The following is a 17,500-nucleotide window of genomic DNA, read 5'->3' on the forward strand; positions in this document are numbered from 1 at the left end:
TTACGCATGAGGAACGATATTAAGACAACTAAGCCAAGGGAAATTCTGAGAAACTTCAGTTCAACCATTGTGTTCATCAGATCACGCGCACCAAACGGTCTCCTACAAATGTAATAGCAGAGAGGATATCCATCATATCACATGCAAAAAAATACAAGTTATTAATTAATCAGGAATAAAATGAAATACAGTTTTGTTTTCACGTAGCCACATGTCCATCGGCCATTAGCAGGGTTGGCGCAGTGGTGAGAACACTCGGCTCCCACCATGTGGCTCGGGTTCGATTCCCACACTCAGCGTCATATGTAGGTTGAAGTTTGTTGTTTCTCTTCTCTGCTCCAAGGGTTTTTTTTTTTTCGGGTATTCCGGTTTTCCCCTCTCCACAAAAACCAATATTTGATTTTATCATTCGATGTATTTTTCCGTCCTTTTCATTTGCCGAGAGCCTACCACATGACCCGCAAATAACTGCCTACAAATAAGTGTTTTGCTGCAAATATTATCTTGCTCATGCGTAATTGAAACCACACCCTTGTGTAAAAATGGCACTTCGCATTCCTGAGCTTTCAGAAAGTGATTTAATTGTTGGGAATTGTAAAAATCAAAGGCATGACAAATGATAAAATAATTGTTGAACTCGGTTATCGCAAAATATCATGATTTGTCAGTGTATCGCAGATCAATTATTTGCCTCAACCTTCGGCTTCGGCAAATAACTCTTCTGCTTGCCACTGAGAAATCACGATATTTTGGTCAACTTCGCCCAGTAATTGTTATTATCATAAATTGGTGTCATCAACTCGATTTTGATTGGCTATAAGCACGCAGGTAATTCTTGCTTGCTCTGCTTCTCTTACGTCATACCCACAGACAACAGATTTTACATATGTAGAATTGACGTCACCTAACACACTAACTAGCAGAGAAGAGGAAGAAGACTCTGCCAACCACAGAAACATTCTTTAAGTTTCCGCTCATCCAAAGAAATGGATGAGTCAGTTCTCTTGTCGTTACAAGTGCAGCTCTGGAATATGCATAATAAAACAATTATTGGTTTCGGTTTTCGCATGATAACGATAAATTATCAAGGCCGCAGTTTGTGTTGTACGCCAGATCGGCCTTCGGCTTCGGCAGATAACACAAACTTTGGCCTTAATAATTACCGCTATCATACTCAATCTCATCCAATAATTACTGGGTTGGATATTACGGGGTAATATCATGTTGTGTATTCAATTTTCGAGCTTAAGGTTGAAATGTTATATGGGAGAAGTTTTTTAGTATTGCTCTGTAAGCAGGAAGGGTTCACAGGCCTGTTGGAAGCATGCTTGAGTTTCAACAAAATGAGCCCCAAAATCAGTGAAAACTTGTGACGCAGATGAATAATAAAGTAGCTGCTATTTCCAAAATGATGGAATTACCTGGTGATAAATAACGTCGTACGCGTCTTGGAGAGTATATTTTGACTTTGCATAAACAAGAGTTGGGCGATTGTGATCTTTGTTTTGACTTCGCTCATTTCATTGTCAGACTTTATAACACTTGACAGAAAAAGAAACTTACAAAAACCCGATATCTTGCCATCATTTGACACAGATACTTCACTGTTTGGCGAGTAAACATGCCGCGGTAACTTAATCACGGCGCCCGCTGAATTCCGGCATGTCACTTTCGATTTTGCGATTTATTTGAACGTGGCAAAAATCTCCCAAAATGTTTGTCACTGATCGTAACTTTTTTTTTCTATGTTCACGGTTCAAAATTAATGTTGTTTTCATGTCGTAAATATTTTATTCTCGATCGACCTTCCCGGAAACTTCCTTCTGCTCTTTCTAAAAACTGTGTATCAAGAGTTATTTGCTTTTGCATCAATATTTGTTTTGCATAAAGCAAGCTAACAAAATCTGTACCTTGCTAAGTTCGCATTTGTTAGCGTTAATAGTATTTTCGGTCAGATGCTTCTGTTTTATGAGGGGTTTATTCTTTTGGTCTCCCATCCTGACACTAACCCTGCCGGACAGGGGGGATAAACTTGAGTGAACTTTACTATTATAAAGCTGTCAGATGCTCAGAGGGCACACCTGTGGTGAGAAGAAGTCGTAAGGGAACTTGAAAATTATCAACATGTCAGCCCAGAAGCCAATGTTTCACGCTTCTCTTTTATTTGTTATTCTTCGGAGACTGGAATGCTGTATTTCAATACCACACAATTCAGTGCCTTCTGATTTTCTGTAACACGTGCCACAGGCAACCCAGTGTATGCTTCACGGAAGCATCTCGTTGTTAAATGATTTGAGTTAATTTCGTAGGTGTCCCCAATTATTTTCATCGGCTAAATAAACTTATTATTATCACTATTATTTCCACAACGAAAGAAAACGTTTGCATGAAAATAAAGTTGAATTTCTAGAGGAATTTATGGTTTTCCTAAGATACCCTTTAATCCAAAAACTTAGCCGCGATCGCAACCTTTTTTGGCTTTGTACAAGTAAATGAGAGAAGGTAGGTTTTTTCCAAAGAAATATCAAAAAGCTTAATTTTTATGCCGAAATTAGTAAGGAGGTCTAAAACACGGGTCACATTCAACAGGTCATGTCGAGAAGTCCCTGCTTCACGGATGAACAATTTAAGCCAAAAGTTTGCCCAAGAACTGAAACAACATCTTTGGAGTGACTAGGGTTAGGAGACACATTTGTTGTTGTTTATTTGTTTGTAACACAGTGACATGTACACTGATCTGTTTTTTAGACCTGCCGAATTAAGTGCTATCTTTATCCCCATGTAATTCATGTGACAATTGGTTCTTGTAACGGAAATAGGCCCACAAAAGGACAAAGGAAAACTCTGGCAATGGTGGGAATTGAGCCCTGGTCCTTGCTTGGGGCCATTTCCATAACTAGGGCTAACGCTCACGAGGAATACATGGGAATAAAGATAGCACTTTAAATTACTGAGGGTGCATTCCTTTGGGACGACCCGAAAAAGGATCACTGATCCAAGATCATTTGGATCATGGAGCATCAAAAGAACTGAGAAATTCTTTCCCAGTGTGGTTCCTTTGATGCATCGTGATCCAAGTGATCTTATCATGAAACACTTCAAACTAAAACCTTTTTTACCCTCATGAATAGCGGCCATATTGTTTTGTATACACCATTAAGCGGAGTATTTGGTGATCTGTGCGTTCTGGCCGCTATTCCCACTTTGTGTTGAAAAAAAATGTGTCAAGGACAAATGCACACTGTTTGCTTTAAAACCTAAATAATACTTCGGTGTCATAGAGTAACTTGCATGACAAGTAACACTTTCTCAAAATATCACCGAGCACACAATAGAGATAACTTTCCAGCAGGCCTCTCTGAAAAAAAAAAATTATTGACGAGTATAAACGGATAAAATAATAATCTCCCTTTTGGGTTACTTTTTACGTGGTCGGCATCAACAGTTGAAATTCCAAATTCCAGCAAAATTAGCAAATTTCATTGCTATTTCAAAAGAGTGCTTCTTGTGCCACATGTGATAAGGTAAAATGTTGTAATAAAGCATTCGCAACGCTCTTCGTACCGTACATGGGACACAACACCAAAGCAAGGAAGCTTAGTTTGCTGTCAAAGTCCATTGCAAATAATCAATATTTGGCAATTAAACAACACTGACTACTTAAAAAAACAGTGAGGATCTTAATTTCAAATGGAAACGAAGCGCATAGCTTGTGTCCTATTTACAACTGGTGATGCAACTATTAAATGAAATTAGAATTATATTACAAAAGTTGAAGCAGTGGCAATTTTAGCACTGAACCATGGTTTTGATGCTAATTCCCCATCCACTTCCCCTAACATAATTTAACAGCTTGCTGGGATGTGCGGGGCAAAACCTACCTTATGAGAATAGTTTTCCTTGGACGAGGGTGCCCTATACTTTTTACGTGAAGCGTAATGGGGCGATATATTTTCTCGTGAATCGTGATTTAAAGTTTTTTTTATTGGTGATTCGTGATTAAAGATGGTAAGATCTTTTCATGTCCACGTGAACGAATTTTTTTAATCAAACGTGACCCCTGAATGAAGATTTGAATTAAACGTGATTCGTGAACCTCTGTGTTTTGCGTGATGAATTTACAGCCATTTTATTGTTTTAAAAATGTACGTATTGTTTTCGAACGGCTTTTATTAACTTTTGACAGGACATGGATTTCATTTGGATCGATAAAAGTCATAAAATAGACCACCAATGGTTTTTGAACAAATGAGATAAGACATTGGGCAACTTTTTGTCGCGTATGCCGACAGACAACCTCAGAAAGACTGGAAACACGTACTCTGACGTAGAGCTGGTTTGAAGTGAACCGGCTTCAAATGAGAGAGGTGAATTGAACCAACTAGTGTTATTAGAGCGGAAATAGTCGAAATATTGACCAATATTTTGGCTTTCGTGCACAGACGCTACATTCATTAATACAACGGACTAACCGTGCGTGACTGGTGCAGGAAACAAGGAAAACAACTTATACCACAAATAATATGTTTCGGTGAATTCAACGACAGTCCATTGACCCAGGAGACCTCAGGAAACTAACAATCGAATTTTCAGTAGAAAAGCAGTCATCTACAGCGCACGAAGGCGAACCGAGGCGTGCAAACACAAATCTTAGATTATTTTTCTTACTCTAGAAAAGACTAGAAGTAGTAAAGGGTCGCATTAGTTAGAAGTCGAAATGTGGCTCCATCAAACAAGGATAAGTCCAGAGATTCCAACCCTCCCGATTTGATGTGTTTCCTCCCGCTTTCCCGATTATTATCAGATTCTCCCGATTTGTAATGAAATTCTGAAAACAAGGAAAAAATTCTTATCTTAAGTACTTTTTGCGATCTGAGTGTAAAACGTTTAATACGTATCCTCAGGAGTATCCTATAATGTCTCGCCCAGTCTTCCCATTGAATACCCTGTGTTGAGCAGACTCGTAAGGCCCGCAGTCTTACTCAGTCATAAGAATAAAGAGCTTATAGAATATCACAAAAATGGTGTCAAAATGCAGGAAATGCCACTTGAGAGAAACTGAATTTGCAAACTTTCCTGGGGGAGGGGGTTACCCCCGGACCCCTCCTACAGGCTCGAGCCTTCGGCGCTAAAAAGTACTCCCTAATTTCCTTCAAAACTCAAAAGGGTTTGGAATCTCTGCAAGTCAGACAGACCTGCGATTTAGATGACCACTCGATCGAAGAGTCAAACTCGGAGGATAAAAACCTTTATAGAAAGGTTACAAAAAGTGAAAATATTAATGCGTGTATTTCATTTTTATTTTTACGTGAAACGTGATCGTCTCGAATTTCGCGTGAACGTGAAAGAATTTTGAATATTATTCGTGACGCGTGAAAAGGCGAAATATTTTTGCGTGACCGAGATTTACAAAAGGGTGTAAGGGACCTTCTTGGACCACTCAAACGGAGAGATATCTCCGGTTTCCCCTTTTATAATGAATGTTGACTACACCCGAGCTAGACAATCACAACGACTGAACAAAAGCGATTATGGAATCACTTCACGCATTCTGTCGTCAAAGGTCCCATGTCAACATTTTCCCATTGGCACCAAAAACGTACGAACGTTAGAACCAACACCATCGGAAGTATTTGAGATCTAAAATTCACATATCCCGGAAAAGGGCGCAGAAAATAAAAGAAAGGGGCAATTTAGGGGCATTTGACTTTGTTCTCAAACTGGATGCAATGTGTATGTAATTTCAGACTTAAGATACATATTATTAAATCATGCATATTCAATAGTCGCGGTCGAGATGGCGTTATTAATATTAAAGTTCAATCTGAGAATAATAAATAAAATAATTGTACGTCGAAAAAAACAAATTTGTTTCAGTGTTTGGTACACATAACTAATGAAAAATTAGAGCGAAACAAGTATCTCTTCCATTGGGACAAACATATTCAAATGTGATTTACCAATCAGCATGAATTTTTTCCGCAGTCACATCGTTACATGCGACGTGTTCTGATTCACACCCAAGTGTTAGCGCGTGTGTCGATCTCTGACCCCAGTTGTTCAAACGCCGGATAACTTTATCCAGTGGATAAGTCACTATCCAGAGTATAAAATATACTTCATGGTAAACATTGGCCAAGATTTTCTCACACGCCTTTTAACTAGATGACCTATATTCACGGTCACGAGGGCAAATACTGAAATATTTGAGAGACTGAAACTGACGGATAGTGACTTATCCGCGGGATAAAGGTATCCGGCCTTTGAACAAATGGGACCTGGGTGTGTCAGTTACGCTGGTAGGTATTTTACTTGTACACAGATATTGAAAAGTGAGACAGTGTCAATAGTCTTTTTCTCTCTTTGTATTTCTCGAAGCGGCCAACTTTGAGAGAGGTGTTGAAGCCACAAATAAAACCTAGGTTATACGTCGCGCTATCGTCGAATTTAATTCAGACGAATTTAATTCCAGATCCTACTTTAAAATAAATTCGACGGTAGAGCGTCGTCTAAAACGAGTTCAATTCGTCTGTCATATTCGTCCTAGACGCTTTATCTGTCTTAAGAAGACGGATAAAATTATGATATCTTTAAAGCATCATCAGTTTATCCGTCGCACCAGTGTCGCGTCGACTAAAATGCATAGATTGTTTTCGCACATTACTAATTATACCTCTGACCAGGTATATTGCATTCCGGCTGAGAAGTATCTGGAATCTAATACATTCTACACGATACCTACCCTGGTTGCCGGAGGAATTTTTTTTGTAAGGTCCGAAACAATTCTACGCGTGTCGAAGGTAAAGTAACGACCTCGGACTTCGGTCATTGTTTGCTTTGAAAAAATTCCTCTGGCACCCAGGGTACACGATACCCTGTACGATTCAATTCTTGTTCAAAGGTGATAATAGACTCGTCACCTTCGACAAAGTGAGATTTGAAAGCATCTTTGACTGAATAAGCACTAGTTCCTAGTACTTTAATTTTTTAATGGATCAGTTTCAGTTTTCCAGTTTCAACGGGATTCGAGCCCATGACCTCTGCGATTTTTCAGAGTCCATAGGTTCAAATCCCATTGAAGCAACCTGAATTTAAAAGGTGTCTTTGATAGACAATTATCTAGATAAATGATAGGCTGTGAGCGCAAACGTATTCGCAGGCTAGATAAAAGCGAGGACCACTTCTTCCTTTCACGATATTTAGTCACGGTCCAACAAACACATGAGTAGCCCAATATAACATAACATAACATAACATAACATAATATAATATAATATATACTCAACAACATTGCCCAATGGCGAATGCATAAATGGATCGTTTTCACGTGACGTCATCATTTTCTAAAATCCAAAACTAAAGAGCCACGAAAGTTTTTATCCTCAGCAGGTATAAGAGGCAGTAAGTTTGTATCCATTTGCAATTTTAAAGCTCAATAGCGTGCTTCGTTTGGAAACCAGAGAATTTTGAATTTCTGAGTTATCATCGGTGCGTGACACGAGGCGACGATCGAGTTTGTTGAGAAATATTCATCTCATGGTTTTGAGCCTTTTTAGAATTTAAAGCATTAGGAAAAGTGCTGAGGTAAATAGCTGTTTGTTCGGTACAGATGATCACTCGCCTAAATAGCCAAAGTAAGTAACAGATATTGACACTATTTTCCGGCCGCCATATTGGTGCACCACAGATGTACGCCAACATGGCGTTTTCATACTGGGCTCTGTAAATTTCTGCGAAACGTTTCGACGAATATCTGAAGTTTGGGGAAACGCACAGGCCTAAAACTTGGAGAAGTGTCTTCTTCATTTATCTTCTACAATATCACGAATTCTTGACTTTTTCCACTGGATGGTTTTCGATTTATTTTTTTATTGCGTGACAGTGAAAACGATCTATAGGTTATAGAGTGCAATCCAAGTTATAGAGTGCAATACGGAATTTGCTATGGAAACACCGGGGAAGCGCCAAATTTGAACACCAAAGTGAAAAAAAAAGGCTGACAGTCGGTTTGCTTTGTCAAACCAAAACATCGTTGAGCAACTTAAAGAAAACGCAAAAAAACAAAAACACGTTGAAAGCTACACAGACCTGGTTGAATGTCTGGCAAACATGGGCGACTGAAAGAAAACTAAACCCAAAACTGGAAGAATACGAGCACGAACAAAGTAGCACGTTTGAGTAATTTTGTTGAGAATATAATAATTTAAGAAATACAACCACACTTTTGAATTTTCGGAACATGTTTCGATGTTTCAAACATCATCTTCAGCCATAGTGAGTGTAACATTAAAATTTTTACAAGATAATTCGTATATATGTATAACTATCAATACAATGATTCTTTGTAGATTAAATGTTCGTTACAAGTCCGTAAAATTCAAACGAACCAACAATATTATAGAGAACACAACTGACATAACGGTAAAAGTTTAAAAGTGTAATGCTAAACTGACATGATCAACTTGTTTGTTAAGTTCGGGTTTCAACCGCTCAATATGGAAGCTCTCCTTGATTTTGAGTTGATAGAAAGAAGTAGCATTATCAATAACTTTGAAGCAAGAAACATCACAATTATCATGACAATATTTAGAAAAACTAAGATGCTTGAAAATATGAGAATTTTTGTCCCGGAAAAGGTGCTCATTTACACGTGTGTAGAAATGCCTGTTGGTTTCACCAACGTAGCGAGCACCACAGCCCGCACAAGTAAGTTTGTATACAACACGTGATTTGAGAGAATCCGGAATGAAATCCTTTGGACTAAAAATGTTGCACAGTTTGAATGGAGAGAAAAATACTTTAACATTTAAATCCTTGCAATACTTGTTGATAATAGATGAAATTTTCTTTCTGGTATAAGATGAATAGTTTGTAAAAATGGTAGTTGGATACATCATGTTTAGGGTCTTCTTTTGTAGTAACATTTCTAAGATAACCTTGAACGGACTTGTCAATTAGCCAACTGGGAAACATATTACGTTTCAAAATAGTAGTTAGAGTATTGATATCGTTTTGAAAACCCTGAGTAGTGTTGTTAATTTTATATGCCCTGTCGATGAGAGTTTTAATTAACCCTAATTTGTACTGAAAGGGAGTAAAACTGAAATAATTTGTAAGTAGACCAGTGTAAGTCTTTTTTCGAAAAACAGAAGTGATACAAGAACATTCATTGTTACTTGATCTCTGCTTGGATAATAATACATCTAAGAGAGGCAATTTGCCATCTGTTTCTGTTTCCATTGTAGAAAATTTCATCAATTATCAACACGTATTGCAAGGATTTAAATGTTAAAGTAATTTTCTCTCCATTCAAACTGTGCAACATTTTTAGTCCAACGGATTTCATTCCGGATTCTCTCAAATCACGTGTTGTATACAAATTTACTTGTGCGGGCTGTGGTGCTCGCTACGTTGGTGAAACCAACAGGCATTTCTACACACGTGTAAATGAGCACCTTTTCCGGGACAAAAATTCTCATATTTTCAAGCATCTTAGTTTTTCTAAATATTGTCATGATAATTGTGATGTTTCTTGCTTCAAAGTTATTGATAATGCTACTTCTTTCTATCAACTCAAAATCAAGGAGAGCTTCCATATTGAGCGGTTGAAACCCGAACTTAACAAACAAGTTGATCATGTCAGTTTAGCATTACACTTTTAAACTTTTACCGTTATGTCAGTTGTGTTCTCTATAATATTGTTGGTTCGTTTGAATTTTACGTACTTGTAACGAACATTTAAACCTACAAAGAATCATTGTGTTGATAGTTATACATATATACGAATTATCTTGTAAAAATTTTAATGTTACACTCACTATGGCTGAAGATGATGTTTGAAACATCGAAACACGTTCCGAAAATTCAAAAGTGTGGTTGTATTTTTTAAAATATTAGTAACACTTGTGCTATCCAGACCATTTGGAAGAGAATATAATAAATAAAAAATCGTATGTTCCTGCTCGTGCATTTTGTGATTTATGGTCACTCGTGATGTTTTGAAAGTTCTCAAATTGGCTCGGCTCGTGCAATTTTGAGAACTTTCAAAACATCATCACGAGTGACCATAAACCACGAATGCGACTGGTCTACATAGTGTAATTTTGTCTAGTTATGCATAGTCGCAGAGAGAAAACTGAAATCACCTTCACTGAACATTCCCTTTCTAATTCGCGACCCGAAGACACAAAGAACACATTTTCCATGTACTTAGCAATGCTCACATTAATGTTCGATTACTTTAAGTTGCCCTCACTTTGGCCTTCTCTGATATCACATAAAATCAGCACTGTAGAGGCAAATCCATAGGCGTTGAATAATGCCCTCCCCTCCCTAGTCCAGTGGCTGGAGGTAATTGGTTCAGTATATAATGAGCACGTTAGGTTTTCGACTGTAAGTTGCATGGTTCGAGTGTTATCAGTTAGTGCTCTTTCCTCATAAAGGATCTTGTTTCCCTACCTCATCTCTGGGTGTGGTTTCAACTATATTTTACATTGATTTGGTAAGGGGGAGGGGGGGGGGGGAGGGGGGAGTGGTCCAGGACTGCAATAAACGAGCACCCCATAAAGGAGGAAAAGGAAATGCCCGAAGTCGCTTTTTGCGACAAAAGCCGGATAAAGGTTTTGATATCGATAAGCCACTTCCCTTGTTGACCCTGCTCAATTGAACTACCCACATAAACTAAATGCTGTCAGTATTTTAACGTATCTCTCACCTGGACTGCTTTAGCTCGAATAGGTCGAATTATTGCTTTGTTTTGGAATCTTGCGTTCATTCTCCGGTTGAGGTGGCTTTTCGACAAGATCTCTTGGATTTTCCTCTCACTCACACCCTAGAAACGCTAGATAAGCCGATATCTTAGTTTTCTTGACCCCGCTCCTTTTTAACAAGGGCACTTAGTTCCCTCATCTTTAGTAGTTCCTTCTCTTGAAAAGAGAGCTTGTTGAATCTATCAACTTTGCGGACTTTGAATTTAGAGGTGTGTCGCCAGAAACGAATGCACGCCGCTTTCTGTGCTCTGGATCGATCCTTCACTGGCACGGCAAATTTTCCCTTTGTTAAAGAAATAAGAGCAGAGTAGGTTTCCTCGTCGACTGCAGTCATCTGCCGCGGGCCTCTTTTTTATCTGCACATAATCCACTCGAGAATAAAACGCAAATGAGCAAAATGGGGATCTTGTGATCTTGTGTGGCATTTGTTCCATATCAGATATATGTTTCCGTCAATTAGCTTATTTTTAGGAGTTGTAACTGTTTTTTTGGCCTTTATAGCGCTTTTATTCTAGCGAGTTGTAAATACCTTTTCAGGTCTGGCATTCATACATGTTTCCATTTATTTCTTACATAACTCCACGAGCTGTTTTTAAAACCCAACTGAAACCCTTGCCACGTCGGAGTATAAATGACGGCCGTTTATCTGTCTGTCTGTCTGTCTGTCTGTCGGTCTGTCTGTCTCAGTCTGTGAATGGCCTACATCGATGACGCGAAGTAAAATGCATCATGGGCTTTTTGCATAACATAGCATGCCTTAAAGCAAACAAGACGCTCCATAAAGCGTACATTGGATTGCCTGTGGTACGCGTTACACAAAAACAGAAGGCACTGCAGCGTTCCAGTTAATTTTGGGGGTCATTAAGACCATTTGAGGGTCACCCACATGTCACGCTAGCAGAGGCCCTTCACGTTCACACCTTTAATTATTTTGTAATGTCCCCTGTCCCATTTTGAGGTCTTTTAGTTTTTAAGCTTTGGTAATAAATTCAGTTTAAAGAAAACAAAACACGCTGTTGAGTAATATTCCCTCGTTTCTTCTTTAAATAAATACTATTAGTCTGCAAAAAACTAACTGCAAATTGCTCTGACGGACGTCTAACAGCATGTCATGCATGTCTTGCAGTTGCACTAAGCAAACGTTTATTGCACACACTAAGCCCGTTTTTTCACGAGAAATGTTTACCTTGGTTTTGTTTCAACTTTACTGAGGTGAAATTTTTAATCGTGTAAACACAGTAGCAAACCTCGGTAAATGGCGGCAAAATCAAAAGTAAGCCAACCCAGGTTTGTCGACAGTTGAACGCCTCATCAGGCATGGTTTAGCTCAGTAATTGACAGTAACCAAGGGAAATGCAGAATGTGTCGCAACATGTTGGAGACACGTTTTCAAGCGTTCAGTGAGCCAGTGAAAGAAAATGGATAGCGGTGAAGAATCCCAAATAAACAGGTAAGATGCTGAAAAATCCCTATGTTTTTGTTAAATTTTCTTTTCTTATACATTTTCATCAAGAATGGTTGTGTTGAGATTGATATCCCGTTAAAAATTACCGCTAAATCGTCGATTTTGCCTCGCAGTTTCTAATGTTTGCCACATGTTATAAGCTTGTATAACTGAACGAGGATTTATTTTATATTTCTACAGGCAAAGTTTCATATTCGACGGTCAAAGATTCCATGTGCGCTATTCTCCGGCCTTTCATCAAGTGCCACTTCAGAGAACTATTCCACCGCCACCTCGCACGCCGGCTGCAATACAAGACGGTCAAGGACAAACTGCGCTCTACTGGCTTTGGTAAGGGTGGAGATCCAGATGAAGACGCTGATTTTAATGAGCAGAGTGATCCGAAAGAGTTTATTCCCCAAAACGTTTATGATATGGATGAAGTGCTTGGGGGAAGAGAATCACCGGATCCACAGCATGTCCTTGAAAGTAGCGATGTCGCCTTGAACCAAGACGAAGTGGAGAAAAGTGCTTTGGATAACCAGATATTTGAAGCTTCAAAAAAAGTATGGTCAGAGGCATCGTCAAGAACTAGCAACATTCGAAGATCACAGTCACCAAATTCCGATTCAGATGATGACGATATTGCCTTTTTAAGATCATTATTTTTCCAATCCAAGTCATCAAGTGGGGTCAAAAGAAAGAAGGCTGCACCAAAATGTGCTAAGCCCAACAACAAATGCAAAAAAGGGAAAGGCGCATCAACAGGTAGCGCACAAGATGAGACCAATGCCACCCTCTCTTTCCTTAAACAGAGCCAAGGAAAGGACGAACAGTTTATGGCCAAAATGATGGAAATGGAGCAAAAAGGTCGAGAAACCCAGCAGAAATTTTCTTTGGAAGCCCTTTCAATGCTGGGCAATATCCTTACGGACATTGCAAAGACCAAGGAATAAACTGGAAATTTCCATATTACTAACTTGTTTATTTGTTAATATAACTTAATACGAAAAAAGTAAATTTGCTTGTTACTATCTGAATGTTTTTGTGTTAGAGTAAAGGGATATATTGTCACGCAAATGATGTAATTTCATTACCCTCAAAATTCGAAAAAAGCGTGACTTACAATCTTCGCACAAGTATAAAGTCGTCGCAATAAATTGGATTAACCAGGAAGTTAAAGAAATATATAACCCTAAATATTTTTTCACAAAATGTTCCCGAATCTTCAAGTATCACCACAGAAGACAAGAACATCATTCGAAAAGCTTATTCTGCGCAAAAGTAGGTTCTGGAGGTAATTTTGAGAGTGGAAATCAAGTGAAATAAATACAAACTCACGAAAATGCTTTACTATTGCCATAAAAACTATCCAGTTAAGCTCGCATATTACAAAACATGATGAATTCATAAGGGCCACCTTTTCCAGCGAAATATTTTTTTTGAAACAAACAACATATTTTCTATTAGAAGCGAAAACCTCTTCTTATTTCAATACGTGCGTGAAGACAAGAAACTCGATCGTGTCAAATTACCAAAATAAATTTCAGGATCAAACCGTTTCCATGAGGAACCTTTTCCTTGAATAATGAAGCAAAAAATAGACGACAAGCTCTCTTTCAAATATTTCTTGGCTGTCACATTTCCAATATATTTTTTACCTGAAGACTGCTCAGAGTTGAGTACAAATAAATGCAAATTGCCAGACAACTGAGATGCGACTTCAGTAAACAATGTGATGCATTCAAGGCGTTCGATAGCCTGCAGTGCACAGTGCAGGCGGTTTTGGTGGTTTTCATCTTTCCATCTTTCGAGTGTTTTGCCGCCATTTTGGATTCGCTGCAGACTGGGAGAATTGGGGCGAGAATGACAGACTGTCGGAGGGGGTGGGGGGCGGGGAGGGAAAAATAAACCGCCTGCCCGCAGAGGCGGTTAAATTTAAAAACGCCCCCAATTAGTGTAGCTTGATCGCTTTTCCGGAAGTGAATCGTAAGCCAATGAAAATGAAGTAATTCCGTACCGGAAGATAAAATCCACTTCCGACAAAAACAAATAATACACGTGTTGTCAACTCTGCAAATATTCAGAGCGACGATGTTGAGATGTCGGAAAAAAGTCCTAGTGACAACTGCAGGCTTTGCAGCATTTCTTTTAAAGTTAAATTCGGAAATGTCGCTGGCAAACAAAGCCATTCGTCGTCGGAAAATCTTTTCAAGCCTTCAAAACGTAAAGATTGTTTTGGCGTCGTTCTTGGCAATATTTGTAGGCAAGTAGGATTGGAGTTGATACAAGACTCGCAAGTATTTTCAGATCGAGTGTGCAACCCTTGTGGTCGCAAAATTCGAAATCTGAGCCAGTTGTACCAGTTCGTAAAAGATGGAACTTCTAAAACGGCAAGCACTCCCAGTAAAAGCAGTGGTAAACGCGATCTCGATACTCCGGAGAAAGCGAGTCCATCGTGGAGGAAATCGAAGGTAGTTCGTGTTCATTCACCAGCAGCCAAGACACCACTGAGAGAAGTAAACGGTATCCGGTCAACTCGCCTACGTTCAAACTCGCCTACGCCAACTCGCCTACGCCTACTGGTGAACTCGCCTACGTAGGCGAATTTGATCACCATCACAGGCGAGTTCGTTATTCCTCATAGTTGTGTAAAATGTGTTGTAAAATGTGTTTGTTCTGCTCCCAGTAGCAGAATGATCGCGATAACCAACACAAATTTAAGAATTACGGTCAGTCACTTCACCAAAGTTCTGTCTTGTGTATTAATAGGATCATTCAATTGACATAAACGGTGAACTGGATGAGTTGATAAAAAAGTTGTGGTGTTGTTTCGGCAGTTGTCGCAATAATAATCAGACCTAATAATGGTAAAGTGTTGTCGTCATGAGAAATAGAGTTCGTGACGTGTTGTTTTAGCGCGACTCAATCTTTTAATTCACACTGACATCGCTTTGCACGGCACTTAGCAAAGAAGGTGAAACATTTTGAACTTCAATAGCATATTGTTTGAAGACCTTAATGATATGTATACAAACCTGTTAATGTCAATTGCGTGGCCCTTAGCAAAGAAGGTGAGACTTTTTCAAAATCAGTAGGATATTGTTTAAAGACCTTAATGATATGTATCCTCAATAAAAAATAAAAAACTGCATGAAATTGAGCACTGCCATAAAAGGGGCTATAGTTTCTTGTTCATTTCATTCCACTAAGGTTTTGGTCAATTTGTCAATTAGTACGCGCTCTGTGATTGGTCAATTTTTCGGGCCGTGTCATACGGCCTGCTAAACTTAAACCTCGACAATTTCAACTAGTAGTTTCCTTTTCCACGCCGCGACGATGACCTTATTATTTTATTCTATCACGCGTTTCATGGTACGATGCTCACACGCTCCGACCAACTCTGCTCCGACCTTGAACTCGGTTAGTAAAAGGTATATATAGTGTACGCACGCGAAATCATCAATCAAATTAACTAATGATTGACAGGCTCACTCTTTTACACTGGTATTACTGAGATAAAAACAATACAAACCTGTTTTCACCTGTTAGTGTCACTTGCGCGGCCTTTAGCAAAGAAGATGAAACTTTTTCAAAATCAATAGGATATTGTTTGAAGACCCTAATGATCTGTATCCTCAACAAAGAATTGAAAACGCCAACAATATCTGCCAATCACATTGCTGCGATCTCGATCCGTCCTGAAATCGAGTACTGCTATAAAAATGGGAGGAGCTCTTGAGGAATTTAACACCATTCAATATGAGGCCAGTCCACTGAAATTGGGTTACTGGAACTAAGCCGAACTTAAACTGAAAACACTTACTAATTAAAAATACCTATTACGCCTGTTTTTATTTACTCAGAAAATTTATCAGAGCTGCTGTTGTAATAAAGTGGCGTTCAAAGGTCAAAAGTGAGGAACACAACAACATTGCAGTCATTTTCCTAATTTCCGGAGTCAAATCATAAGTAGTTCACATGACTCAATCGACTGAGAATTTGCTGTTTTAATGAAGTTATTCAGTTCCCTCCAAGAGCTGCTAAAGGCAAAAGCAACACAAAAGAAATCTACAGTGAAAATGCGTGCCTTTCGTGCATCACGGTTATTTTACCTCTTTTTAGTAAAAGTAGTATGAGACAAAATAGGAAATATTATGTGGAGACATCGTAATACGTTACAACCTGCTTTAAAATTTCCTCAGAAGGAAGCTCTGAGAATGTACATACATTGTTAGTTTAATAATTATGCATGAATTTTGTAAGGGAATTTATGCTATTATTGGTAGTTAATTTTACAAATAATCGTCTTTCGTGGCTCATGATACACCGCCTCCAAGGGTCGTAGCCTTGTTGCTTGCGCTTTGTTAAAGCCAATTTCGACTTTACAAGCTAAGTGGACTGGTTTTAAACATACCAAAGCTGGATCATACAAAAACTGAGCTGTATCTCATGTGAAGAATCGGAAATGATCAATATTGATGAATTTGCCTTCAGGGATTTCGGCAACCGTGACCTGTGAAGATCTCTCAGTCACGTCGTGAATTTCGGCATGGAAGATTTACAAATTGATGTACTTCTGAAATGCGGACGTTTTCATTTGATGCTTAGTCGTGTAGATTGTACAGACTACCCTTACCTTCAGTGCTGAGGTTGGATGATCTGCTCTGGCGATGATCTTGAAATGATGGGATGCTGCTACTCGATCGAGCTTTTATAGGGTTTCAGGGATTCTCGGAGCCCGTTGACCTTAAGTCACTGTCTCATTTTACAACAATTAAGCTTCTGTCTACCATAGTTTTACCCCATGGGGGCGGGAGGTACTCCCAGAAAAACGAACGTTCTTATCGCCAAATGATGCAGAAGTAGCTTCTTCTAAAAAACATACCCAATTCAAGACTTGAGTGAACAAACCATACTCTATTTAAGACCAAAACGGCCAAAAAATCATACACTTTGGGCTACCAATGTAGCATACAGAGGAGGACCCCCTCCCCCACCCCGCCAGGAGTTTTACCTGACTGTATTTTTAAGTCGACCTGTGCTGAAATGGGACGTTGTGAGATCCCAAAACGTTGGCAGACATTGGGAGCAGTACCAGTCCAGAAGAAAGACAGCAAGGCAGCTTTTGAAGTCTTGCTCAAAACTGTATGGGCCAACCCGCATACAGTAAACATATAGATAGGATATTCAGTAGTTTTCCTTGTACTGTATTCAGGCATTAAGCAAGAAATATTCCTTGTATTGTAAATAAACCCTTCAGATGTGAAGCTAAAAATAACTAGGT

The 17,500-nt window shown here is 38.9% G+C and overlaps 1 protein-coding gene across 2 annotated transcripts in view; it reads right to left on the minus strand.

Annotated features, from left to right (window-relative positions):
* Positions 1 to 16,985, minus strand: part of LOC137978947 (uncharacterized) — a 31,657-nt gene extending 14,672 nt beyond the window's left edge. The window contains exons 1-2 of one of the 2 annotated variants that reach the window (XM_068826074.1): positions 16,853 to 16,985; positions 5 to 102 (exon numbers count right to left, since the gene is read on the minus strand). In XM_068826074.1, the coding sequence (XP_068682175.1) occupies positions 5 to 77 (73 nt within the window). In that variant the 5' untranslated portion in view covers positions 78 to 102; positions 16,853 to 16,985. Of the gene's footprint in view, positions 1 to 4; positions 103 to 189; positions 285 to 16,852 lie in introns of those variants that run through there. The other variant, XM_068826073.1, reaches the window with a different exon arrangement.
* Positions 16,986 to 17,500: the final 515 nt, after the last annotated feature.

Source organism: Montipora foliosa, chromosome 12 (genome assembly GCF_036669935.1).
Source record: "Montipora foliosa isolate CH-2021 chromosome 12, ASM3666993v2, whole genome shotgun sequence".
In the NCBI taxonomy this organism is placed as follows: Eukaryota; Metazoa; Cnidaria; class Anthozoa; order Scleractinia; family Acroporidae; genus Montipora; species Montipora foliosa.